The sequence below is a fragment of the Aspergillus vadensis genome, assembly GCF_003184925.1.
Source record: "Aspergillus vadensis CBS 113365 unplaced genomic scaffold BO88scaffold_42, whole genome shotgun sequence".
NCBI lineage: Eukaryota > Fungi > Ascomycota > Eurotiomycetes > Eurotiales > Aspergillaceae > Aspergillus > Aspergillus vadensis.
Window position 1 is genome coordinate 129,581 of NW_020292080.1, and position 24,464 is coordinate 154,044.

At 48.2% G+C, this 24,464-nt stretch overlaps 8 protein-coding genes across 8 annotated transcripts; 3 read left to right on the forward strand and 5 right to left on the reverse strand.

Annotated features, from left to right (window-relative positions):
• Window positions 1-927: 927 nt before the first annotated feature.
• Window positions 928-1,578, reverse strand: BO88DRAFT_399330 (uncharacterized protein). The gene is made up of 2 exons (XM_025705363.1): window positions 1,372-1,578; window positions 928-1,297 (listed from the first exon to the last, which is right to left on the reverse strand). The coding sequence occupies exons 1-2, from the start codon at window positions 1,538-1,540 to the stop codon at window positions 1,008-1,010; spliced, it is 459 nt and encodes a 152-aa protein (XP_025557190.1). The 5' UTR covers window positions 1,541-1,578; the 3' UTR covers window positions 928-1,007.
• A 913-nt stretch (window positions 1,579-2,491) lies between these two features.
• Window positions 2,492-3,599, reverse strand: BO88DRAFT_353511 (retinol dehydrogenase 12; the record flags this gene model as incomplete). The annotated part of the gene is made up of 2 exons (XM_025703644.1): window positions 2,492-3,387; window positions 3,467-3,599. 2 exons carry the CDS (start codon window positions 3,597-3,599, stop codon window positions 2,492-2,494), a joined length of 1,029 nt encoding a protein of 342 aa, XP_025557191.1.
• Window positions 3,600-5,024: 1,425 nt separating this feature from the next.
• On the reverse strand, window positions 5,025-5,984 carry BO88DRAFT_430526 (uncharacterized protein; the record flags this gene model as incomplete). The annotated part of the gene is made up of 6 exons (XM_025709258.1): window positions 5,025-5,102; window positions 5,163-5,313; window positions 5,370-5,535; window positions 5,557-5,758; window positions 5,831-5,857; window positions 5,931-5,984. The coding sequence occupies 6 exons, from the start codon at window positions 5,982-5,984 to the stop codon at window positions 5,025-5,027; spliced, it is 678 nt and encodes a 225-aa protein (XP_025557192.1).
• Window positions 5,985-6,981: 997 nt separating this feature from the next.
• BO88DRAFT_447746 (GNAT family N-acetyltransferase) lies at window positions 6,982-7,599 on the forward strand (the record flags this gene model as incomplete). Its single annotated transcript, XM_025710393.1, has 1 exon — window positions 6,982-7,599. One exon carries the CDS (start codon window positions 6,982-6,984, stop codon window positions 7,597-7,599), a length of 618 nt encoding a protein of 205 aa, XP_025557193.1.
• Window positions 7,600-7,855: 256 nt separating this feature from the next.
• On the reverse strand, window positions 7,856-9,793 carry BO88DRAFT_353504 (uncharacterized protein; the record flags this gene model as incomplete). The annotated part of the gene is made up of 8 exons (XM_025703642.1): window positions 7,856-7,951; window positions 8,052-8,190; window positions 8,289-8,403; window positions 8,798-8,914; window positions 9,039-9,129; window positions 9,386-9,429; window positions 9,510-9,551; window positions 9,712-9,793. The coding sequence occupies 8 exons, from the start codon at window positions 9,791-9,793 to the stop codon at window positions 7,856-7,858; spliced, it is 726 nt and encodes a 241-aa protein (XP_025557194.1).
• A 54-nt stretch (window positions 9,794-9,847) lies between these two features.
• On the forward strand, window positions 9,848-10,855 carry BO88DRAFT_399338 (C2H2-type zinc finger protein; the record flags this gene model as incomplete). The annotated part of the gene is made up of 3 exons (XM_025705364.1): window positions 9,848-10,207; window positions 10,256-10,473; window positions 10,522-10,855. 3 exons carry the CDS (start codon window positions 9,848-9,850, stop codon window positions 10,757-10,759), a joined length of 816 nt encoding a protein of 271 aa, XP_025557195.1. The 3' UTR covers window positions 10,760-10,855.
• Window positions 10,856-11,000: 145 nt separating this feature from the next.
• On the reverse strand, window positions 11,001-12,628 carry BO88DRAFT_477597 (nucleic acid/nucleotide deaminase domain-containing protein; the record flags this gene model as incomplete). The annotated part of the gene is made up of 3 exons (XM_025711977.1): window positions 11,001-11,207; window positions 11,231-12,018; window positions 12,076-12,628. 3 exons carry the CDS (start codon window positions 12,626-12,628, stop codon window positions 11,001-11,003), a joined length of 1,548 nt encoding a protein of 515 aa, XP_025557196.1.
• Window positions 12,629-13,302: 674 nt separating this feature from the next.
• Window positions 13,303-22,894, forward strand: BO88DRAFT_477604 (uncharacterized protein; the record flags this gene model as incomplete). The annotated part of the gene is made up of 3 exons (XM_025711978.1): window positions 13,303-13,603; window positions 13,660-21,510; window positions 21,567-22,894. The coding sequence occupies 3 exons, from the start codon at window positions 13,303-13,305 to the stop codon at window positions 22,892-22,894; spliced, it is 9,480 nt and encodes a 3,159-aa protein (XP_025557197.1).
• Window positions 22,895-24,464: the final 1,570 nt, after the last annotated feature.

Sequence of the window (24,464 nt, forward strand, 5' to 3'; positions counted from 1 at the left end):
AGTTAAAAATTGGTTTGTTACGTGTTTATTTATATTTATTTTTGTATTGGGCAGTCAGGCCGCCAAAACGTCTGTTACTTAGTGGTCTTACCGATGGGTCTGCGTTAGGTATTTATTAATACTACCTCCACCGGCTGTCACTGGGTTTACACTCAGGTCCTCGCTCAGAACAACTGCATACATCACTGCCCTGAAGCGACTTGGAAATTTCTCTCTTGCAATGGTTCACATCCTCATGTGGCCTAGTACTAAGTGTCTGCCTAAACCAGCAATCCGATACTTCTCCCACAATAGAATTCCCGCAATACTCGTCGGGAGGCATGTTAGGCGTGGAAACTTGGGAGCAACGGCTTGACTGACTTTGATCCTATCTCCAGAAGCGCGCCCCTCCACGTGCCCGTTGTTACTAATCGGACAAGATGCCGTTGTATTCTAGTCTAGATAGCGAAGCGGGACAAAATCCTTGTTGATCATTCCGTCCAACTATTAGCCACCTCTTGTGCACCGGTACTTGTAGTGAGCATTCCCCTCCCTTGCGCCTTTCGCAAAGTCCAGAATCACCAAGTACAATGCTTCGGGAAAGCCGCAGGGCCCAACAACCTCAGCAGCGTCAGTGGCTCCCCAGTTGAAGTATCGCCACGCCAGGAATGAGAGAGCATGAATTTGAATCGAGCACCGGCGAGGATTGTAGGTTGCGAAGTTTTTCCAGGCACACGCGTGATGGGCAACCCTGTGGCACTCTAGTAGCACTGAGTATGAGTTTCAATTGGCCATCATAACCCCTCGTTATCATACTTCCAGTGTGTCAAGCACTATACAGAACTGTGAAGAACTGACTCTATGATGATCTTTTAAATTATGGTCTGCTTACTTCTACGTTATTAGTTCCCATATTGTTACATGTAAGGATATTGTTATAAAGCATCTATGCCCATAGTAATACTCGTGCATTCAAGTATTCGATGGGATACCTCAACTTAGATAGTAACCACCAAGCCTTGTCTCAGTCACACCACACTTTGCACCAATAGCTGTGTACCGACCATCCCCTGCTCGTTTCCTTCACCAGCCCAATACAACCTTCTTGGCTCCGCAGCGCTCTCATTAAACGCCCACAGCTGCTCTCCATTCAGCATAAGGAACCCATCATCCGAGACTCCCCAACCTGTAATCGTGTCGACAGCCTCAGGCTCTGACTGGAGTTGGATGATCCATGCAAATGAGGTCTGATCGGCGAGCACGGCCAGTGCCTGACCGTAGGGCCCGTATCCGATGGTGCCGTCTTCGTAGGGAGATACTATAATCATCCGTTGAAAAAACAATCAATAGGTGTACGTGATACGTATGTAGTTAGTACAGGGGGAAGCTTACACATTAATGTAGTTCCCATGGTACCGTCATAGATACCCCAACCATCGGTGGTCAGTATTGAATTATCAAGAGTGGAGCTTAGGGTAAAGTTGGCAGGAAATGAAGTGGTTGTGGACGCAGCTGAGGCAATGATGCCAGACATGGCTAGGAGGGTTTGGCTATATCTCATATTTATAGCTGGAAGGAAGGTGTTTGATTTTGTGATGGTATGTTGGGAAGTTTTATCGTTAGGTTATGAGAGCCAAAGAAGGCTTTATATATTATTTTTTCCGTAAATACTAGGTGTTGGTATTAGATGCCCCGTAGCTAAAAATAGCCGTTCAAATATGTAAGGCCGACCACCGGCCCATCTGGTGCCTTCACTAGCAAGTGATATGGGACGCCTAAGCTGACTGCTGATATTTCGATACTTGCTGCAAAGCGTCTGAGTTGATAATTAACAATTTCATATGTATAATCTATGGTACATGCATATAATTAGATTATCTACCTGTGTAAAAGCAGCTTCATCTTTGCCTTTTAATATGGATTCAAATAAGCGCGATACTCTTTCTCACTAATATTAGACTAGCTATTATATTTAGTTATCGGGAAAGGATCCCGACCGGCCTGGCGGTTAGTGAAAAAGGGAGAGAGAATCGAGAGAAAAGATAAGTATCTTTCATAATAATGATAAAGAGAATAATGATAAACAAGAAACAGAGAAAAGCTGATATGACCAGGTCAGATGATCTTCAAGACATTTCGTGGATCGTATTGCTCCCACCGTGTTTTCATGGAGGTTTTGTCATAACTTTGAGGTGGCACCCTCTCTATCTAACACTTGAACGCCTTGTGACCATTGCTGTACCATTCTGGCAAGGATATTTCCACGGTAGATGTCGACAACTAGAATACGATATGGTGGATGAAGATAAATATAATAGTTCTCCAAGTTTGCCACGGGTCAGGGTTATAACTTTAGTCGACATCATTGTCTGATCAAATATTTTCTCCAACATCTGGCCGGTCTCAGTGTATGGAGCCCCGCACGACGGTGTGTCAATACCAAGCTAGGCCCCAAAAGGGAGCGGACAGAAAGCGAACACCCGAGTGATCGGTGGATTCATTGGATTCGAATCTAGTCCTCGGTAAACGGACAACCCTTGGCGCTACTGTGCGGCCGTGTTTTCTTCTCCACCACTTCAGCTGTCAACTTCATCAGTCTGTCAGCTAACTCCATGTCGTTGGCCTTATCACTGCCCCTCTCCACGATTCGTGGTGGATTGATGAACTGTCCGCCCTCAGTCGCCATGGTCGCGGCATACATAGTGGACACGGCCCCCTGGAACTGAGTCTTCCGAAACGGTTTCAAGCCGGCGGAAAGGCCATACCCCAGCACGGGATGTGCCTCATGGATATGGACATTTGTTTGCGCCGTATCGACAACCCCCGGGTGAGTTGCATTAACAATGATATTAGGATGTGTGGGTCGGAGATGGGCGTGAAGCCACTTGGCGTACAGGAGCACAGCCAATTTGGACCGACCGTAAAGCTCTGTGGGGCTATATTCGCGGTTGAGCTCCTCGACGGACGCGAACTCGGTGTCTTTGGGCGTTTTTCCTTCTACATTAGAAGAGAGGTTGACAATACGAACGGTGTCTCCAGCGTCGGCGGTCTTCTTCAGCGTCGGGAGCAGGTGCGAAGTCAGCACGACGTGACCCATGTGGTTGGCTGCCATGTGCAGGTCAATCCCGTTGGTAGGAGCCAGCTGGCGCGTCATGACGCCTCGGGCGGCATTATTTATAAGGATGTCGATGCGGTCCGTCTGCGATGCAATCTCAGCTGCTACTTTAGCAGTCTGTTCCCAATCCGACAGGTCACATTGGATCCAGATGAAGCGGCGGCGTGTCTCGGCACCGAACTCCTCCTCAATAGCAGAGAGAGCATCATCGGCGACCTCCTTGCGGAGCGAAGTCACAAAAAGCTTAGAAATTCCTTTAGAGAGAAGGGTATGGGTAACGCCGAAGCCGATACCTATTGTGAATATTATAGTTAACTTCCGATTGCAGGCGTGCGGGGAGTTGGCGGGCTCGGGGAAAATGCAGCAAGTTACCTTCAGTACCTCCGGTGACCACCGCTACCTTACCGCTCAGGTCGGGCACATCATCTAGATCAAACTTCTCTTCTGCGAGTTTGTGAGAAGGGCCACCGAAGTTCTCGGCAATGGTGTTTTTGACAGCTTGCATCTTGGTCAACTGGGGTAACCTGAGGATATAGCTTCGTGATGAGATAAAAATACATGCATTTATTGTATGTTACAAGTCTTAAGAGGCCGTAGGAACAGTTGACTACTCATGATGAAGTCACCGACTGGCCATGCCGCCATGTGCGTCATCCTCATTCCGCCGCCTCTCATCATTAGGTTGCATCTACATTGAAATAAATCCTGATCAAGACTGAGATATGGAAGATGCTTGATGCGTTGAGAGTTTACCCGTAACATGGTGGTCAAGCATCATTGGCAACATTAACTCTTCAATATCAGAGAGGCCTGCCTTTCCCAGTCGATCGACAGGCTAACAGTTCCACTACGATCTGCACACCTCAAAGAGAGTCCTGACCCAAAGATGACAAAAGTGTCTGCAATGACCTAATGTCTATTCATCCTAAATAATTCGGGTCTGAGAGGAAGGGGACTTCATCCAATGGAAGTGCTCCATAAGTTGACTAAGGAGTGGACTACAGTAGTGACGTGTAGAGTCAGGTGACCACATATGCAGTTATGAATATGTTGGAATGTATTAATCCCCAGTAGATTACTAAGTAGCCATAATCACGTGATCTAAAAGTCTTTAGCTTAACTGCTTCTCTGAAGTACCTAGTTAGAAATAATCAAATATTTATGAGAATCCCATTATCAAACTAAAATATTATTTTAACAAATCATAAATACAAGATGTAGAATAATTATAACATATTGTAAATTATATTAACCATGCCAAGCTCTGTGCCGAAAGGGGCCAGTCTGGAGACTTTGATATGAGTATATATGTTAATCTTGTTTTTTTTATAAACAATATCAAATAAACATCTACTTCATACTCTTGGAAATACTTGAAAATTTTCTTGAATAATATATATTTCCCTTTTATAAATTTTTGATTGTCCCTTCTGAATTGCAAGGTTTCTGAAAGGGTTCCTGCCTGACTTAGAGAACAGCATGTCATAAACAATTGAGTATACATAGTGACTGGGCGAAATGTAAGCTGAAGATCTTTGGTCTGGCTTTATAGGAGCCTTGACCAAGCTAAAAATGGGTTATAGGTCTTGTGGATCTGGGATCATTCAAATTATCTCTACACTAATATAGCACCTTTTTTCCTTGCCCTGGAGGCCTTTTCTTACAACAAGAGACTCCCAGTGTGAGAGTAGTCATGTCATACATTATACTGAAGTGTCCAGAGAAATTATTTTGAGTAAAATTGGAGGATCTCTGGACATAGACGCTTCATGATAATGTGCACGTCGCATTTGATGTGCCAGGATGGAGTTGCCTATTGATTTGACCCATACCAATGGGCCGTATTATGACTAAAACATTACTACCATGTTATGAGTGATTTTAATCCCCATGTGCAACCCTTATAGTACACAATACCAACAGTTACTAACTAAACGGCTGACTGCCATATCTCATCCCCCTGGGCCCAAAGCTCCGCAGGTGGCATAGCTGTAAGCATAGGATAAAGCTCTGGAATCACCGAGACCACAGCAACTCAAAAATATCCAGGATATTCCCCCTCTTTCACTTCGCTCGAATGATTAAAATTCATATCCAACGCGTACACCCATGGCAGGTCACTATTCATGGACTTCACAGCAGCAGTATCAGCAACTAGACACAGGCCCACATCTAATCCCGGAGCCAAGCCCTCAGTTTCTATGTACCCATAGTATGATCTGGCTCGTATCAGTGATCTGCATTGACAACATTGAAATCCCAAGGATGATCTTACTGTTGTATCTGCTGATGAGTAGCACCATGTAATTCCAGATCCTCAAAGCGAGGCATCAAGCATTTATCCATGATCTTCTGACCGCCAGTGGACCTTTCTATCAATAAATCTATTCGGCGATCATACTCTGCATCCCATTTATCCCAGCGTTCATCATCTGAGTAGTCTGTTCAGAAAGTAATGAAACCAAAGTCATCGAATCCATTCTCTTCCACGACCTGGACAACTGCATCGTCGGCTATTTTGAATATATCTTTTGAAGGGACAGGGGGCATACCCTTTCTCTCGCGACTTAATCTTTGTTCCTTAAACAACTTCGCAAATGAGATAATTGTGCGAGCTCGAACATTGTCGAAAGGGATCAAATCTATATCAATTTGGCGGATTTGCTGAGTTGGTGAGAGGGGGTTAGTACAAACTAATGGAGGGTTCCATGGAAGTTCAAAAGTAGATCATCTTACCTCCTCCGGTAATTGACACAAGTCATCCTCGGTTATGGTTTAAAGTCGCTCTTCCGTCCATCCGGGTGGTAAAGAAGACATCTTCAGCGGATGAACTTACAGCCTTTGATATGTAATATCTTGGGTTGGAGAGGGAAAAGCTGTGACAAGGCATATAGATGAGGAAAAGAAGGAAATTGGAGGGGAAAGAATTACAATATTGAACAAAGGCGGGGACGGGGCTCGGTAAGGCCCACTTAGTAAAAAAGCTTGTAACTTTTGAAAGCATAGCATAACAATGGCAACCTAGGCTCCTGATTATTTCATGAAAAATAGCCTAGGGCTGGTAGCGAGGCATACACTTGTAGTAATATTAGAGCCTGATAGTAAAAAGTAATCTCCGATCAGCCCGACTGACCTTTTCAGATCCAATTTTCTTTCCTGGATTCGGTTCTGCAGACTTGGTTTTTAGTTTCATTTCTCAACTTCTTCCACTACAGTTCAAGCTGCCTAGTAAGCAGTGAAGCAGTTCCTGCATAGCCACGGGTTCTATGAGTGACTGAGACGGTGTATGAGTATCTTCAAATCCAAATTCCCGCGCCCCGGGGGAGTAGTGTTTCAAAGCACCGTACCGTTATCAACATATTGTGGAAGTGACGAAATCAGGAAAGCAGTTTGTAGTCGTACAGACCCATGGGAGTATTCTTGAAGCATAGAGGGCTCCATTGTATTAGTTATGGTCGCAGGCTTGGCAGCACTCTCATCCGGTCTTCTGTTCTACAGCCTTTAGGGCTAATAACCCGGACTGTCGCTTCCGCTTTGGTAAACCAGATTTTCTTAATAATTAGAGAGGTGGCATTGGTGATGAAAACAGATCTAGGAGAATTTCATATCATTGACTGGGGGATTCGGCTGTCTAGAATCAATTACTCCGAATTATGTGTAAGCATCCGCAGACCCCAATAATAGCATTAGTTGATTTTCTAGATTCCACCGATATCTGGCTTATCCGCGGTAATCATCAGACCTTATCATACGATAAGAACAGGTTACTCCAGGTCCGCTGCTAACCAATCTACTGCTGATAACACCACGAGTCTAGAAGCTTCCTATATATATGTAACCTCACCTCAGCCATTTATTATACAAACTGGACCATCACAATTACCGCCATGATGACCAGCACATCCAACCCGCCAAGCAACTTCTCCATTTCCACCGCCCGCCTTAATATCACCTACTTCAACCCAACCAGCCCATCCCACAGCGCCTTCCTCGCTTACCTCTGGAACACCCCCGACTTCATCACAACCAACAGCAAAACCTCCATCACAGACAGCCATTCCGCCCAGACCTTTATTCAGACCCGCATCATTCCCCAATACACCCGCAAAGGATTCGGCCTCCTCCTCGTCAACCTCAAGCCCACCTCCAACTCACCTCATCAAAACATCCTCCCAATTAGCACCATAAGCCTCATACAAGGCGAACCACCAAATTGCTACTCTGCACCAGATATTGGATTCGCTATTCTTCCAGAGCATCAAGGGCGAGGATACGCGACTGAGGCAGCGAAGGCGGCCATTTCGTACATGCAACGCGAGTGGAACGTGCAGGGGGTGTTTGGGTTTTGTGCGCCGGGCAATATGCGTAGTCGGAGGGTGTTGGAGAAGAGTGGGTTGGAGTTCCGGGGGGTGAGGAAGTTGAGGGTGTTTGGGGGGAGGGAGAGTGCAGTATTTGCTTTGGTGGGAATGGAGGAGGATTTGGGGGTTTATGGGATTGATACATAGATAGATATATTGAAGGATGGATGCGGATTAGCTCCTAGGGGTCTAGATAGCGGCATACCGGAATCATTAGGGTTTTATTCTGCTTCTTGGTTATGATCTGTCCAAGTGGCTCAGTAGTAGTGCTAGCGTGATGTTACTGAGCGCCAAGCTTTCTGCGAGAGCGTCTTCTTTGCCCGTTCAGAACGGGCCTTTGCCTTTCTTTGTACTCGTGATGGATCTCCCTCGGAGAAATCGTAACAGGCCCGCCTTCGTAAGCTTATGCTTTCAAGAAATACTTCATATTCTCAATTGTATATGTGCACAATTCTTCCGACGTATTGGAAATCTCCAAGTGACCGCCTGTCCGGCCCGACTGCAATATATAGACCAAATTGAGGTGAGTTTAGACCACAACCTTTGTTTTTGTTGGCCCTGATTCAACATCATCCAAATGGATATATCTAAGGGCAAACCTGTCGCGCGTTACGGCGTTCATTATGTATCGGGATTATCTTTATGCAACGGCAAATTTCCTGCCACGATGCCGGAGTCTTCGCATCGGTCCCAACCGTCGAATTGAGGGCTTGGATCACCGCAGATTGAAACAAATGCCTGTCTCTTTCTCGCGCAGCCTCCTTCGATGTCACCCAAAGTAGTCTCACATATGGTAAAATTTTACATGAATTGGCCCTTCCTGGTTGTGGGCAAACCTTGGATACTTTGCAGAGGACGCATCGATTTCATCTATAAGTAGGTTGGACTGATTGCTGTCAACTATCAGCAAGAAACTTGACATGACTGACAAAGTCAGTAGATCAGTTCCGTCTATAGCTCATCAAAGGTATAAAAGCTACGAACACGGCGGCGATCATGCCTTTCTGGCAGGATTATGAGCAGAATTCGTTGTGCATTTGTGTGACTTTCAGTTCCTTGCAAATTGGGTGAGTAACCAAGGGAATCGAAGTATGTCAGCACTCACGCCGTTTCCAGAGGTTCGATAAGGGCTCGCAGTTACGAATGCATCTATCTGCTTAGTAACACAGCCTGGGGTAACTAACTGAGACCCAAATGAAGAGGGAGGGGTTATCTGCTGAAACTATTTTCCTGCGGTCATTGGTTGTCATCTCACTGTGGGCTTGGGATATCAAGGGCCCTTGCTTGTCTACATGATTCTCAGAGGTCAAAGCAAGTTGTACTTAACGCAAGGGATCCAGCACACGAAGCCGCAATTGCCGCTCCATCGCCTGCGCCATGTCGTCGTATGCAACGTCCGTCCCAGGCAGGGGGATCGACAAATGTATTCCTGACCTGGCGGTGAACGATCCTTGTAGTGCCTCTTGATGCGAACAACCATCTAGCTCCAGAGAATCGGCCGTAGATGGAGAAGTACGGATACGGCAGTTACACTACGTAAGAGAATGTATTCCACAGATAGCCACGTCCAATTGACAAATGCCTACCAACGTTATTCTTCCTGGCTGCTGAGGCGAACTGCCGGGGAGGTACTTGCCACAACATCAATCTGACGGAAAACCCTTTACGCAATATTAACTGCAGTTACAAGAACACACTCAATAGTGGTCGCATTCCAAGCGCCTTTCCATATGAGCGATTACTAGTCATCATCATTCGCTCGCTGAGTAGAAACATCTAAGAAATTCTCATTTTGTGCCCTCTCTTAGTACAATATTTAGAGGTACAACACGATTTGGCTCATCATGTCTCAACTTTGCCCCTCTCCATAACGGAACTGTTTATATTATACACGTCACTACCTCTAAACAGTTGACGGAGATCAGTATAGGACCGGGGTAAGTGCTTTAATACCTTTCGCGAGCCTGCTCAGCTTGTCTTAATGGCCCCGGTATTGTTTCAATCAGCAGCGTGCGGTTCCTTGCTAAGATACTTGTTCCCTGTTGTTTTTACCATACCTTTTGTGGTACGTCTACTCATCGTCCTTGGGCCAGTCACGCCTGTAACGTTATAATACATTCTTACACTCCTACATGAGAAATGTGGCAGCTACGTGGGTACCTTTTGAAAATAAATGTGACCAAGTGAGTCGCTGCATGGCTGCCCAACGTAAGTGGCTAGACCGCTGTTCCAGCCCATGGGCATATCCCTTGCACAAACCTTTCAGATTAGCCAGGCTGGTAATGAAATTGTGCCTAATATATAGGGAGGCATCTCCTTCACAGGGTATCAAGCTTCTCATCTCTTCATATGTGGTAGAAGCTTCTCTCCGGCATTATTTGTGTTTGCCATCACAATGACAACTGTATCTATCGGCCAGGCTGAGGATGGAAGCCACCCAGCCTGGCCACAGGATGAAGTTACGAGTTCTTTAGTTGGACGAGTGGGGTTTTCGCCAATCTATTCTGGGGCCGATTTATCTTCTTTTTCATTTGAGGGCTATTGCGATCCAGTCGTGATAGGGGGTAGACAAGGAGAAATCCTGGCTCCTTCCTCTACGATAGTGACCGATACTGTGATCGGGGACAGCAGAGAACCTTCTTGGCCGGAGCAATACCTAGACCTCATCGCACAGAACAACCTACTGTGGCTGGAAGACTTCGCTGAAAACCAGTCACATTCTGCTAATATCGTGGAAGCCTCGACTCTGACCACAGTGGCGTTAGACTCACAGGCACGCTTACTTCCAAACCAATTTCTATAGAGACGTGGCTTGGATGGATGCCTGAGTGATAAAGGTTACGAGAGTACCACCGCAGCTGTGGTTGTTGGACGGGCTGATTCAGGAACATATGTTTCGAGGTTTCAGGAAGTTCCAATGCCTTCTTATGATTATGAGATTTCACCAGAGGATGGGTTATATCACTGCCAAGATCGTGCATGCGTGGCCCAGACTGGCTTTTCAAGAAAATGTGATTTGCAGTAAGCTAAGCCACCACGTTCTTAATTTATCCCGCTGACTCTTCACAGAAAGCATATGCGCAGTCACATCAAGCCAGTTAAATGCCCCATATGTACGGTAACCAAGGCTCAGCAGGTTCATATGCGCCGACATATTGAGGTGCATCACGGTGGATGGGCTCGGCAATGGTGGCAAGTGGGAGTTGTGTGTGAAATATGTGGTAAATCATTCACAAGGAAAGACAATCTTCGGAGACACCACCGAAGTCAGCATGAAGATATTAGTAGCCTTTCTGTATCTGATTAAGGAATTTCGTCTGTGGGGCCTATGCTCTTTCGAGTCTATGAAGGTTCTTGAATGGTATTTTAGATCCCCTCCAAGCTAACGTCTGGTGACAAGCAGAAGTACACTCGCCTCCATCTTGTAAGCAAGGTTCAAATGAGAATCTACGATTGCGTATCTCAATGAGAGCAGAAAAGGTATGAAATTCCAAGAAGTAAGAAAAAGAAATTAAATCAACTTGCGAGTTAAAACTTTGAATACCATTTTAGATCTTGAGAGATACCCCACCACAGTCTGCATCCGAGTCTTCATCCGACACGTATGTCCTGAGCTTATTTGTCTCAAGGACCTTCGCCGTGCTACGTTTAGCTGCCTCCTTGTCCAAACAGCCATCAGCAGATGAATATCGGAACGTATTTCCCCGAAGCTCCTCCAAATCTATGTGAGACCACCGGTCATTTGAAATTGCTGTCTGGGAATCAGGATGCCAGGGACTTGGTGAGGTGACGACTGATCAAAGATTTGAGCAATCACAGCCCGCCGAAGCTCACTTGTCATCTCATTGAGGACCTTTACCTGCAAATCGTATTCTGGATCCCCCATCGTGGGTCTTTTGACTAATTGTGGACTCCAATTAACCCAGACTTTGCGGTGAGATTCAGGGACGACCATTCGAGCCGGATGGTGCCTGAAGTATAGCTCACAACATAGACAGGCCGGCTTGCTACAAGCAATGTAACGGTCATTCCCCACGAAAGATAGATTTTGCCTGAAGAAATGGTCTAGAGCCTGCACTTCTGCATGCACCTGCGCCGTGCACTTGTCATACTGTACCAGGAAATCCTGAAAGGTGCGAGATTGAGACCGAGAATTCATGGAAAGCAAAAGATTCTTTATCTGAAGCTTTTCCGGGTCATCTTTCTTCAACATCCTATTGAGGACACCGTCAAGCGTGGTGAGATTGTCGGGCACTGGCCGAGGCACGGAAGGCACATAAGGTATAGCCACCACCTGATGCGAGTCAAGGATGTGAGACAAATGGCAGGCATCCTCAACCAGCTGCGACGGTGCCCGGATGTGATCTGCCAGTCGCCCTAGATAATGGATAACTAACGCAAAAGGCGACCGTTTGTCTCCAGGACCCATTAACCTTTCTTCGTCTTGAGCTTTTAGTCCGATTAACCTGGCGGATACGGACTTTATTTGGACATAGGCATAATGACAGAGTGCCAGACAATCATCTTGTTCGAGAATGAGATCAAGCCAGTCTTTTATCACCTGATCTACTGAACCAGTTAGCTTGTCATCTTGTAAGACTCTGCAATCTGGCCGTTACGAACCTTGTTCCGTTCTCACAGATCCCGGTATGCAATAACACTGTTTGATCGCTTGAAACAAGCACTGACGCTCCTTTTTTACTCGGCTAGTCGCGAAGTTAAGACAGAAACTGATAAAGTCTGCCTTAGTTTGTCCTTCATCGAAGTCCCCAGTGATTGATGTAGCTGGCTTCAGGTGGCCGAGAGCATTCTTCGCGAATTCGACGATTTTGTCACCAGATGCGTTGGATGCAATCCAGAAGTTGTAACATGTTTCGCTGTCTTCAAGCCCAATGGCAGTGCAGGAACTACCCCCTTTGGTAAAGTCACAAACATAGGCGAGGTTACGTAGGAATTTACGTCGCCGTGCTTGCTCCAAACTATGATCCAGTGGGCCGATTGTATGCCGCCCACGGGTCTGTCCTAATACACGCAAAAGAAACAAAGGCTCGTAAAATCGACCAAGAAGTCTGTTATACCTGCCTAGTCTCGGGCGCCCCACACGGACTGAGTTGATAGGCAATTGTTTGTAGGTGGTATTGTTCCGGACTTTCAATGAATCCTTTAAGGATGGCATTTTGGAATGAATTATAAGAAAAGTGCACTCATTATAGACCAGATTCAGAGTGGGAGACTATTGAGAAGGAAGAGTAATTCACGGGCATTTAGACGACCCATAAAGATTTATATACAGGATACATATTGGTAGATAATCAGCCACGGGGTGGGGGGAGGAAGACCATATGCAGAAGGGAGATAGGAGGAAGCCAATGCGGGTGAAAGGCAATGCAGGAGGAAGACGATACAGGAGGAAGACGATGCAGGAGGAAGACAATGCAGGAGGAAGACGATGCAGGAGGAAGACAATGCAGGAGGAAGACAATGCAGGAAGCTCAAGCACACTTGTGGTATTGAGATTGGGTAGCCAAGACCTTTCGCCGTAGAATGAGGGAGGCACCTACGTGAGTAAAAGTGAAGATGTCAAAGCCTGTACTTGCGAAGCATACGAATTTGGTCAGTAGACTGTGAGGGATACAGTTGCCTCTCATTCAAGGCAGGGGCAGATCAACGGCATGGGTAATGGGCTCACCTTGGCTTCTGCAAATTATACGAGGCAGCCTACCACTCCATATTTCTGGGATGGATAAAAGGCACTAGGGTGGGCCGTACATTCGGTCTATAGTACTCATTGAAGCAACCTTTCACTTGCAAAGTTGTTGAATCGTCCTTCAATACTACACTCCATCGAGAATGTCCGGTTTGTCCGCTGCACCCCGTCTGTCGACCAGGGACACTATATACCTGCTTCATCACGTCTTCCTGCCTCCCAAACTGCCACAGGAAGATGATTATAACGCTTCACAAGAAAGTGCTCTGCTCGATAGCGTTATCGATGCCCTTGCTCTGTTTCAGGGATATAGTCATGGGCAGGAAAGTGAGATTGTTGACAGTGTCAAAGTGATGCTCACTCGTTTGAGAGCGACGCGCGATTGTCATGGGGACGTGAATCACGTCGAGCTTCGAAAGGCTTTAGAAGAATTGGAGAATTCAGGTATGGCCACCTATAACTTAGCTGACATCCGGATGACACTGACACGTGTTGCGTAGGAGGTGCTCTACCTGTCCATGTTCGTTGCCAGAATGCTGCGGTCTTAATGACCAGGCACAGCGATTCAATACATGTCGAGACGTTTGAACTATCACCTCGGAACGAAGCCGTCAACACTACGGTGGGTCGACTCCAACGCCAATTTCCTGGGCCAACCTTTGCTTTGGATCGAGCCGTCTTCAATGAGCCAAATATGCAAACTACCATTGCGCACGCCCTGGAGAGCATGAGTCGCCAGCCTGCCCCGGGAACCAAGCCAAAAGTAAAGAAGGCGCGGCAGGAGCACGACGAGAATCGGGATACAACCGATCCGATGCTGGTTACAGAGTTGTTCACAACATTCCTGCGCCCACAATGCAAAATTGTGAACAGCTTGCAGGTCTGTAAGAACACAAGGGAAGAGGTCCTGTGGCTCAACAGTCTGCAGCCTTGGAGACGGTCCGCCCTCTGGCTCCAGATTCGAGTTACGATCCAATTGGTCATTCGGAGGCTCTTCCAGCGCAAAGAAATCTCAGCTGACCTTTATAAAGAATTCATGATCTTTTACATGAGTTCCATTCTCCGCCGCTGTCCCAGGAGCATAAGCAGTGAGCACCGGTATATCATGATTTCCAAAATCGTGCGCCGGTTACGAAAGCTTGATCCGGCGGATGATCATGCTTGGCTTCCGTTTGTCCATTGTTCTCTTCAACAAGCGAATGATGTCCTCGAAGAAAGATGGAGCAGCATCCTCGCCCGTAACGCCTGTCGACCTGACATGTCTTCCATGGCTCGACTCAACTTTCAAGATGACACTAATTGCTCACTGCCCGGTCTTGATGAGTGGCTTCAGAGCATCAGAACCCGCCAAGACTCCTCAGTGCCGCCAAATGCCCACCCACAGTCTGGATTCTTGAAATTCGAGCCTGCAGAGCTCCCATCGCTCTTCCGACTGACTGACCCCGACTATCACATCTACAATCTCGCTGCCTTCGAAGCTTGGGTTGACTTGAATCTTCAATCCTGGACTGAGACACATATTAGCCATGAAAACACCTGCGAACGACTAAGCAGATTAGTCAATGCGTATTATAGTATTGCATCCAAATCGTACGCTGCTAATCCCGAGGCGTTGTCAGCCATGCTCCTCACCATCCTGGAGCTCTGGATAGCCTGCGACAGATCCGCCGTCCATATTCATCCGCTGCTTCGCCAGTATAAGACTTGTATTCCGATACATCTCTTCCAGTCTCTCCTGTTACCTCGGCAATCCCAGCTTACCAGGTTGGCACACGCGGAAAGCTACATGCGTCAGCGCCACCAGGGCGTCCAGTACAGAGGTTCCAAAATTCTAACCGACTTTGGAACCCCTTCCTCCTTTTCCGTGCGCTACTTCAAGCAGTCCCCTGAACACCAACATTTACTTGCCACTATTGAACAAAGAGCTGAATCCGAGAAGGCGGACAAAGTTATGGAGCTGCACCGAAAGCATGAGCAGTACAGGGACTTGTGTGCTCGCCGTGATGAGATTGAATGCACTTACTACGATGAGAGACTCGACAACCGGTTCCACTTTACAGAGCGTCGTCATAGCCCCTCGTGCCAAAGATGTAGGTTGGACCGTGCTGCGAAAGAGATCACAATTAATGTTCATGAATGGCCTTTGTCTTCCAATCCCTTGGAAGCAGAATCCACGGTCTTCGAGTTAAAACTGCCCCGACCATTTGCATTCTGGCGTGATCTCACTGCCTTCATTGTGCTTGAAATTTTGGGAATCACGTATGCTTCGAAAGAAACGCCTAGAGCGGAGTACCGACCAGGCAGCTACAGTGGTCTTTCCATGTTCTTCACCGCGGTCGTTGATTCCCCACGGATTGGCCTTCTTTCCCAAGTTAAACCACACCAAGGAACTCACAGGCGAAAGAAACACATTATCAATGTATCACAGAGCGATGTTTGTCTTGCGAACGGTTTGCACTTCAAATACTTCGACAATGCCCACCGCTGCTTCACTGACGACCTGGTCCAAACACATGCGATGGCAACGGCATGCACGTACAAGTTACCGCCATCCAGCTCATCTCTGCAGCCGTTTCTCTTCCGCCCAGCGGAGGCACCTGACGGCCCGTCACCCAATACGGTCATTGCATCGCAGCATACCTGCCCCGAGGACATGTCACTGGGGGAGTATAAGGCACTCTGCTCGATGCCATTGGGCTTCCATATCCAGTGGCAGAACATCCTTCGGCAGCTCGCCGCACCTTCCGTGGTGTTCAATAAGGTCGAAACGTGCCTTTTTACCCTGCAGATCATGCACCAGGCAGGGCCGCCATCGCTCATGGATCCGATCCTGCGCGAAGGCCATCATGTTCTGAACGATGATTCGTTCGCAGCGCCTTTACTGCGAGAGATCCAGAAGACAGCGGCAGCAATCGAACAAAACTGGCAATCCGCAGAGGGGCTGAGCGTGTTGATCGCTCTCACCCAGAAGGTGTTGGCCTGCTCCCCATCGGTCCACATTCAGAACGAATGCATAGAGCAGCTGGATGGCCTCCGGAAGATATCTTTCAATTGGGTGATGACTGTTGGGGAGGAGGCCGGTGCTACGGACAGCAATGATCACAGGAACGATCTGATTGCCTCCGCCGCTTATCTCGCGTTGATGTGCGTGGGCACGTTTGATTGCGAGAACAGCCACTTGGAGCGAATACTCCGGAACGATCTGGATGCGTCCGTTTTCATCCAATGCAGTATGGTCATTCATGACCGAAAAGGCCTTCTAAACAGGGTATCCAGCTGTTTACTGCCAATTCTCTACTATCGATGGCAGAACATAGCCTTTCGGGGACACCACATTCTTGTGAACAACACTATCCATGGCCGCAGGACCGCTCTCGACCGAGCAATCCAGCGGACTTGGGCCGCGTACCGACCAGGATCACCGTGGACAGCAGCCTCGAGTGGCACTCAATCTTGCCTGCACGCCCATATTATGGGTGAATCGGGTAGTGCCAGCGGCGTCGGGGTGTACGTTAACCTTCTCACTGGTCAGCTGCTTATCAATGGTCGTCCCCTGGCGCGGTTGCCCTCAGAGTTCGAGCGCCATGAAACATATCAATCCCTCTTTGGGCATTCCTTAGTGGAAGTGATGCCCAGCGACCTTTCCAGCTTGGAATACTCCGCCCAGAGACTGCATATGGGCCAGAAGATCTACTTGGGAAAACAGACGATCCCCGAGCAGAGTGGATTCGATCTACGCATTCGAGCCGTGGATGGGGGTAGAGTCTGGGAATTCGTACCCCCGAGACTTCTCACGGCTGCTTTACCGGATGCCTTCGTTGAGGGATACGCCCATTGGTACGAGACAAATCGCGAGCATATCGAGTTTCGTCCTATTAACGAGCCATGGAAGCCATCACCTGCCTCTCACTGGCGATTGCAGCGCACCCAGCCGGGAAATAACTGGCAGCTCACTCAGGGAACTATGTCGTTGATTAGTATGGGAAGCGAGACAGCGAGATCATTGTTTGATATCTTCCAACCCATCGAAAAGGCCACCAAGCTTCACTACAAACTGCACCACGAATCTGGCATGCTGGAGATCGAGATTCCCCGCCTGCGGCTGGGCTTTAATGTGCGATGTGGTCAACCGTCAATTGAGTCTCGCCAGTACCGGGGAATGGTCGTCGATCCTGATCAGTCAGTGGGCACTCTGATTGGCCTGCGTAACAAGCTCGTTTTGCTGGACCGAAAAACTCATAATCGGAGGGTTCTCATCCCGGAGGGTCAGATAACATGGGAGGAGGACGGTACCCACGTCACCGTCAAGGTTGGTTGGCAGGCAGCAACCAGCGTGCATGTTTATCTCATAAACAGTGACATCGGCTGCTTGATGGACAATGGGACTCTGCAGAGTAAACTGGTACTGTGCTATCTGCATGCAGTCACGTCATTCTGCATCCCTGACCCCTTGACCAAGCACACAGGGACCGAACAATCTCTCTCTATCCTTCGCTCGGCATCGATGCGGTCTTTCAATCAACTACAGCCGGACAGTATCTCGATTCTAGAAAAGCTGGCGCATCTCACACCACAGAGGAGATATTACCCTGCCAACGAGCGTGTTATGCAGAGTGTTCAATGGGATCCCATCCTAGGTTGTTTGGCTCAACATAACGAATTCCACGGCGAGGTAGCCGCGATACTTGGTCAACACCATCGGATGAGAATATTCAATGCGGCTTCACCGGGGACGGAGCCAACGGAGCCATCGCTACCTGAATTGAACGCAGACCTCCTGCACCGGGATCGCATCCGCTCCTCGGTCTTCCGGATCTCTGGTTTCGGCGCTGAGGACCACACGAACGCGGAGGACTGTCTGTATGAAGGACTGGGCCGGAATTACCAGTCCGAACGCTGTTCGCAAGTGTTCACTCTCTGCAGAATTCTCTACGAAGATATCCCCTCTGCCAAGGACGTCACGCTGGAATCCTTGGCTGCACGTCTTTGGAAATTTCTTACCAAGTCCAGCACAGTACACGGAGCCACTTCTACGATCGACGCAACGCGGATCAAGTACGATGCAATGTGGCTCACGGATTCCGGCGAGTTTGTTTCCAGTCAGTGGTGCAGTATCCATTGGCTTCTCTGCTCGGAGACGGCTCGGCCAAACCGATATGCCGTAATGCTGTGGTTGTCGACGTTGGCATTCTCCAGGAAAATAGACATGATTGTCTTGCACGTTCTTGCTGCGCTGTACATTGTACCCAGTATGGCCTCGATGACCTTACCAGCACAGGGTTTATACCGGCTACAAGAAGGTTCCGAGTTGAACGTCGCCGAACTGAAGACTCTGATCCATTCAGCAGGCCGGACCATGACCCCCGAAGATGGCCTCTCGCCCGGCCCAGCGGAATCGTATAGCACGTTTCATGCGCGCGTGGCGAAGCTGAGAAAGGCAAGGCGGAAACAGGCACTGGGTCATTTCATAGCCGGCCTACAGACACAGTGGCCGACCCGATGCCCCTCACGTCCCATATCTGATGAAGAGCCGCCATTCGCAGATTATTTTGTTCCACAAAAAGCGATGCAAGTTTCAAAGGCAGCAATGTCAACTTGGTTCGATAACCGAGAGTTTAGGCAGTATCTTGGTAGGATTGCAGCCGTTTACACGGCCCAAAAGATCCAACCCATCACAATGCCACCATGCCTCTGCCGGTGCTGGGAACGCCCCCCAGACCGACGGCGTGCTTTCATCTCCGTGGATGACATAGTGGACGGGTCGCTTGGTCCACCACCGGCGGTGGAAATGGAACCACCCACTCTACCACCTTGGTCGGGCAGTGGCACTACTCCTGACCATAATCTAAATCTGTCAAGCTTAGTCGACTCCCTAGAATCACAAGCGCGATCTCAATTCCAAAAGCAGTACATTGAGAGACTGCGGGCCAGTATGGCATCCTTGCAGGGTATCCAGCATATGGATCATCGCTTGCCTGAGGACGACGTTCTTGAGACCGTCATATCTGATCATTTCCATCGCTGCCACGAGCACCATGAGAAGATCCGCCGTGCAATTATGTCGAGGATGATGGTTTCCAATACGATGACAGGAGAGGTACGTCCCGGATGGCACACGAAGCGCAATACACTGGGAACATTTGCGAATATCCACGTCTGGCCGAGGGTATTATCATCACAGCTTCTTCTCCATCAGCTGACACGCAAACGCTGGAATCACCTGCCTGAGCCCTGGAAGGAATGCTTTGTCGCGTATGGATGTTCCATCACGGCACTCCAGCGGGCGAAGAGGCTCGTCAACGTGATGGGTCATCGCATGGATCTAGCCCGCGAACTACAGAACCCCGGTCACACGAACTGGAACCCAATGGATTTCCCCGAGTCATTGCTGCTAGAGATCGAGAGTGGGGTGTTGATTCGGGACGTCCAGGAAGAGATCGCGCGACGCATGCGAAATGCGCAGCCCGGACAGAATGTCATCATGCAACTGAATATGGGCGAGGGCAAGTCTTCCGTCATCGTCCCCATCGTGGCAGCCGCGCTCGCAGACCGTTCATGCCTAGTTCGCATCATTGTCCCTAAACCCCAGTCGCGGCAGATGTTTCAGATGCTCGTTTCGAAGCTGGGGGGCCTTTTAGGGCGGCGGGTATATCATCTCCCCGTGTCACGCTCGTTGCAGATCGGGGAAGCGGAGGCGGAAGAGATCGAATGGATATGCCACGACTGCATGGCGGAGGGCGGAGTTCTCCTCGTTCAGCCCGAGCACCTTTTATCCCTAAAGCTAATGTGTCTCGAGTGCTTTATCACAGGGAGAGAGGCGGTTGGTGTATGTCTTCTGAGAATCCTGAATTTCTTCAGGACCTCCTCCCGAGACGTGGTGGATGAAAGCGATGAGAACTTCAGTGTGAAGTTCGAGCTGATCTATACGATGGGGACCCAGCGTCCGTTGGAGCTCAGTCCACAGAGGTGGACTTTAATCCAAGAGATGCTCGGCCTGGTGAAGAAGTATGCTCCAGTTATCAAGATGCAGTTCCCGCGGTCAATTGAGGTGGAGGAGCCGCATCCAGGAAGTTTCCCCAGGATACGGTTGCTCCGAGCGGATGCCGTCCATCAGCTGTTTGAACGGATTGCGGATCATATCTTCCATAACGGTATTGACAAACTGCCAATTTCCAGGCAGCCAGAAGCACAACGACGCGCGGCGATCGCTTATTGCCTTAACCCTGACCCGTTACAACCGCAGATTGCTGCAGTTGAAACCCCAGATGCGTGTGGCTTAGGGAACGACAGCACGAGGGATCCTCTGCTACTACTCCGGGGTCTGCTGGCTGGCAACGTTCTGGCATTTTGCCTGGGACAAAGACGCTGGAGAGTCAACTATGGACTTGATCGCTGCCGACAACCCCCCACAAGGCTGGCAGTTCCGTATCGTGCCAAGGATAATCCAGCACCACGGGCGGAATTCAGTCACCCCGATGTTGTCATTGTGCTGACGTGCCTGAGCTATTACTATGAGGGACTCCGCGACGAGGACCTATTTCGAGCATTCGATCATCTGATCGGATCGGATCAAGCTGACGCGGAGTATCAGATATGGGTCGATGATGCCCCGACTCTCCCCCCGGCCTATCGTCAATTGCTGGGCGTTAATCTCCAGGACCGGCTCCATTGCGTGGAATGCATTTTCCCCTGTCTTCGGTTCGCGAAGGGAGCCATCGATTACTTCCTGGCTCATATTATTTTCACCAAAGGCCTAAGGGAGTTTCCGAGTAAATTATCTTCGTCCGGATGGGATATCGGTGAGGTCAAGTGCCATCCCACCGTCGGCTTTAGCGGGACCAACGATTCCCGCGTCACCCTTCCGCTCAGTGTAGAGCAGCTGGATCTACCTGACCAGAACCACACCAATGCGTTAGTTCTCGAATATCTTCTTCGACCCGAGACTGGCATTGCCCTGATTCCGACCCGGGATGACCTGTCCAAGTCAGATGCGCAGGTCCTTCTGGATATGGTGGCGGAACTGGGTTCACCCGTACGCGTGATTCTGGACGTTGGAGCTCGCATACTAGAGCTGAGTAACCTGGATGTTGCGAAGACCTGGTTGGAGATGGTCAGTGATGATGGTCGAACGCATGCTGTGGTCTTTATCAACGACGACGACGATATCGCCGTGGTAGATCGGACCGGACTCGTCGAACCGCTGCAGACGTCACCTTTCAAAAGGCACCTCGATCTATGCCTTGTGTTCCTTGACGAAGCACATACCAGAGGGATTGATCTAAAGCTACCCCTGAATTACCGGGCGGCGGTGACGCTGGGACCGAATATTACAAAAGACAAGCTGGTTCAAGGTCAGGGACCCCCGCTGCAACAGTCAGATGCACTTCTCACTAACAGCTATTCACAGCATGCATGAGGATGAGAAATTTAGGGAAAGGACAATCGGTAGTGTTTTGCATACCTGAAGAGATCAAGTTCAAAATTCTGACCCTCTGTGGGAGGACCCACGAATCTGAACTTACCGTAGAAGACGTGCTTTGCTGGGCAATTTCAGAGACCTGGGACGATATGCAACGCAGCATACCTTTGTGGGCAGTGCAGGGAAACCGATATCAGGCCCAGGCCCGTCAGTGGCTGGTCTTGCGACAGGACGGGCAAACCTCGATATCAACATCTCAAGCAGAGGGTTTTCTGGAACCGGAATCCCAGTCCCTTGAACGGCGGTACAGACCCGGTTGTAATAATGTCCTTTCTCTTTCTTCCCAATGCCCTGAGGATGCGGACTCGCGGCGCATACTGGACCGATGCCGTGAGTTTGCAACTGTGAAGTTCTCTGCAGCGCAACTCCAGGAAGAGCAGGAGCGAGAACTAGCACCAGAGATTGAGCAGGAACGACAAGTTCAACGCCCGGCTCCTGCCGAACCGGAACCGCATTCTGTGCATCCTGATATACTCTCGTTCGTGAAAACTGGACACCTGGATGCATCATCCGCCGCCGTGACACCAGCTTTTATGGTGTTAAAAGATACATCAGCGGAAAGATACCTGGATGTGGCCCAGTTCCCATCGGAGCTCCTTGTCACCATTGATTTTGCGAGAACAGTCCGACTGCCTAGATCATCTCCCCGGGACAGTTATCAGCGTGCGGTGGAATGGGTCCTGATGAGCACCGGCCATCCCTCCGAGGACGGAACGCCCGTAGGGCACATGATGATCATCAGCCCGTATGAAGCGGACAAGCTTCATGCTGACATTCGCGGGTCTAGCGCAGTAACGCTGCATGTATACGCACCTCGGCAGAACCAGAGTTCGTATCCTATCGATAAGCTCGACCTGTACACGATTCCGAAACATTTAAGCACAAGACCCCTGCGAGTCCCTGAGAGCCTACGCATTCAACTGAACCTCTTTGCGGGCCAGCTCTATATTTCGTCGTACAACGAGTATTGTGAGATATGCCGCTTTCTGGGAGTTGCGTTTACTGCCGCACCAGAGGGCTTGGTTGTCGCCGCGGATGGGTTCATTGTGGAGAATCAACAGGCAGGAGCCAAGTTCACCCAAAGCCCCCTCAGGTTTCTCAAGGTGTTCCTGTCACAGATACGGAAGGACGGGCAGGAAATTGATAAGACCCACCTTGGGAAGATCCTAGACGGAAAACTATTACTCATGGCGGACTTCCAAGATTTCAATGGCGGAGCTCGGATCATGCAGCTGAGCCTTCGAAATTCTCGATGAGATATCTCGGGCGAACAGCATGATGGGACGGTAGAAAATGCGTTTACATGCTGGAACAGTCTTCTTTGTGTTTCGGGTGACTGGCGCTTGGCTTCAGGCTGGACCTGATCGGCCTCCTCTCAATGTAGTAATGTAGTTCTAGATTCCTCTTGTCGTGGAGGTTTTCAATGGCAATGCTCTCGAGTTCCTTCCAGATATTATATCTGTGTTAATTTTTATATCTTGATTATAGTCTTTTCTTGATTGCTACAGAGCTCTGTATAAATAATAAATTAACTTTATTAGATATGCCCGGAGAAATATAGATCTGTTGAGTCTAATATTAGATGTAAGTGCCTATACTGAAACCCTTAATACCACTTTATATATTATTCTAATATATATTGAAATAATACAGACCTACTATATAACTTACATTCTTCTGTTAAAGATAAATTACAAGAGTCTTAGTATATTTATATTCTTCACTTTCCTCGTAACAGGCAAGGACGCAAGGTAGGTAGGAAGGCATGCTGCGCATGGAAAAATTAAAGTAGAAAAAAAGGAATGAGAAGTAAGATATAAGTATAATTTGAAGCAGTATAGAAGTATCTAGTGCTATTACTATGAAAGAATGATTTAATATCTGTTTCTGTCTGTATCACTGTTAATTCTTGTGGAGTAGGTGATCCCTTATTATAATCCTGCCATCAAGTATCTGTTAATGTATGTATTCTAACTTAGCCTTCAATCCTATCAATAGAGTCATCAAAGTTTTAGTTGATTTAGTCGGATGAAAAATTTCCTCTTCCATATTAGTGGTCCAGTCTCTGGCCTGTCAGCTGTTTGAGGACAATACCAGCCCAGTCCATGCTAATCTGAATAATATCATTAGGGACGTGCAGGATGATAGAAATACATTTATCTTGCAGTGCCTAAGAGGTCAAAAAGAAAGAAGTAAAAACGGAAAAAATAAAGAAGAGAAAAGAAAGAAGAAATAAAGAGAAGAAATACACCATACTCGAACTGTTCCCCGGTTGTTTAACCAATAGTTATATGAAGTCTACAAAACAGCCCTACAACTTATCATACCCTGCTTGTTGATGGTAGTCCTGTAAGGCGTGATTCAAAAACAAGTATCCTAAGCTAGTTATACTATCACTATCAGCATCCTTCCCTTCACACACTCCTGTAACTATTAGATAGTTTTCGCGGTATAGATGATATTAACAAACCAGTATAAGTAAGAAGCATCCTTAATATAATCCTACTCTTCTTCTCCAAAAGCTCCCCATCATATAAAATATATATATCCTTCAATTCTGGACAAAGCCGCTTTATCCCTTCTGTATTATTAAGAGAAATATGTCCGTGCTCAACAAGTTACACACAGTAGATAGCTGTAATATGTTTCATGTATAATATAATCTAGAACATGTCCCTTGGCTGAACCTGTGTAATCTGTTGTGTTTTACAGTTTAAATAAAATAAGAACCGTTTCAACCATGACTTATTATTTCAATCGCGATCTGATCCGTTGCCCCATGTGAACTGTATACCGACTTGTTTATTCAATCAGTTTTGCCCCTTC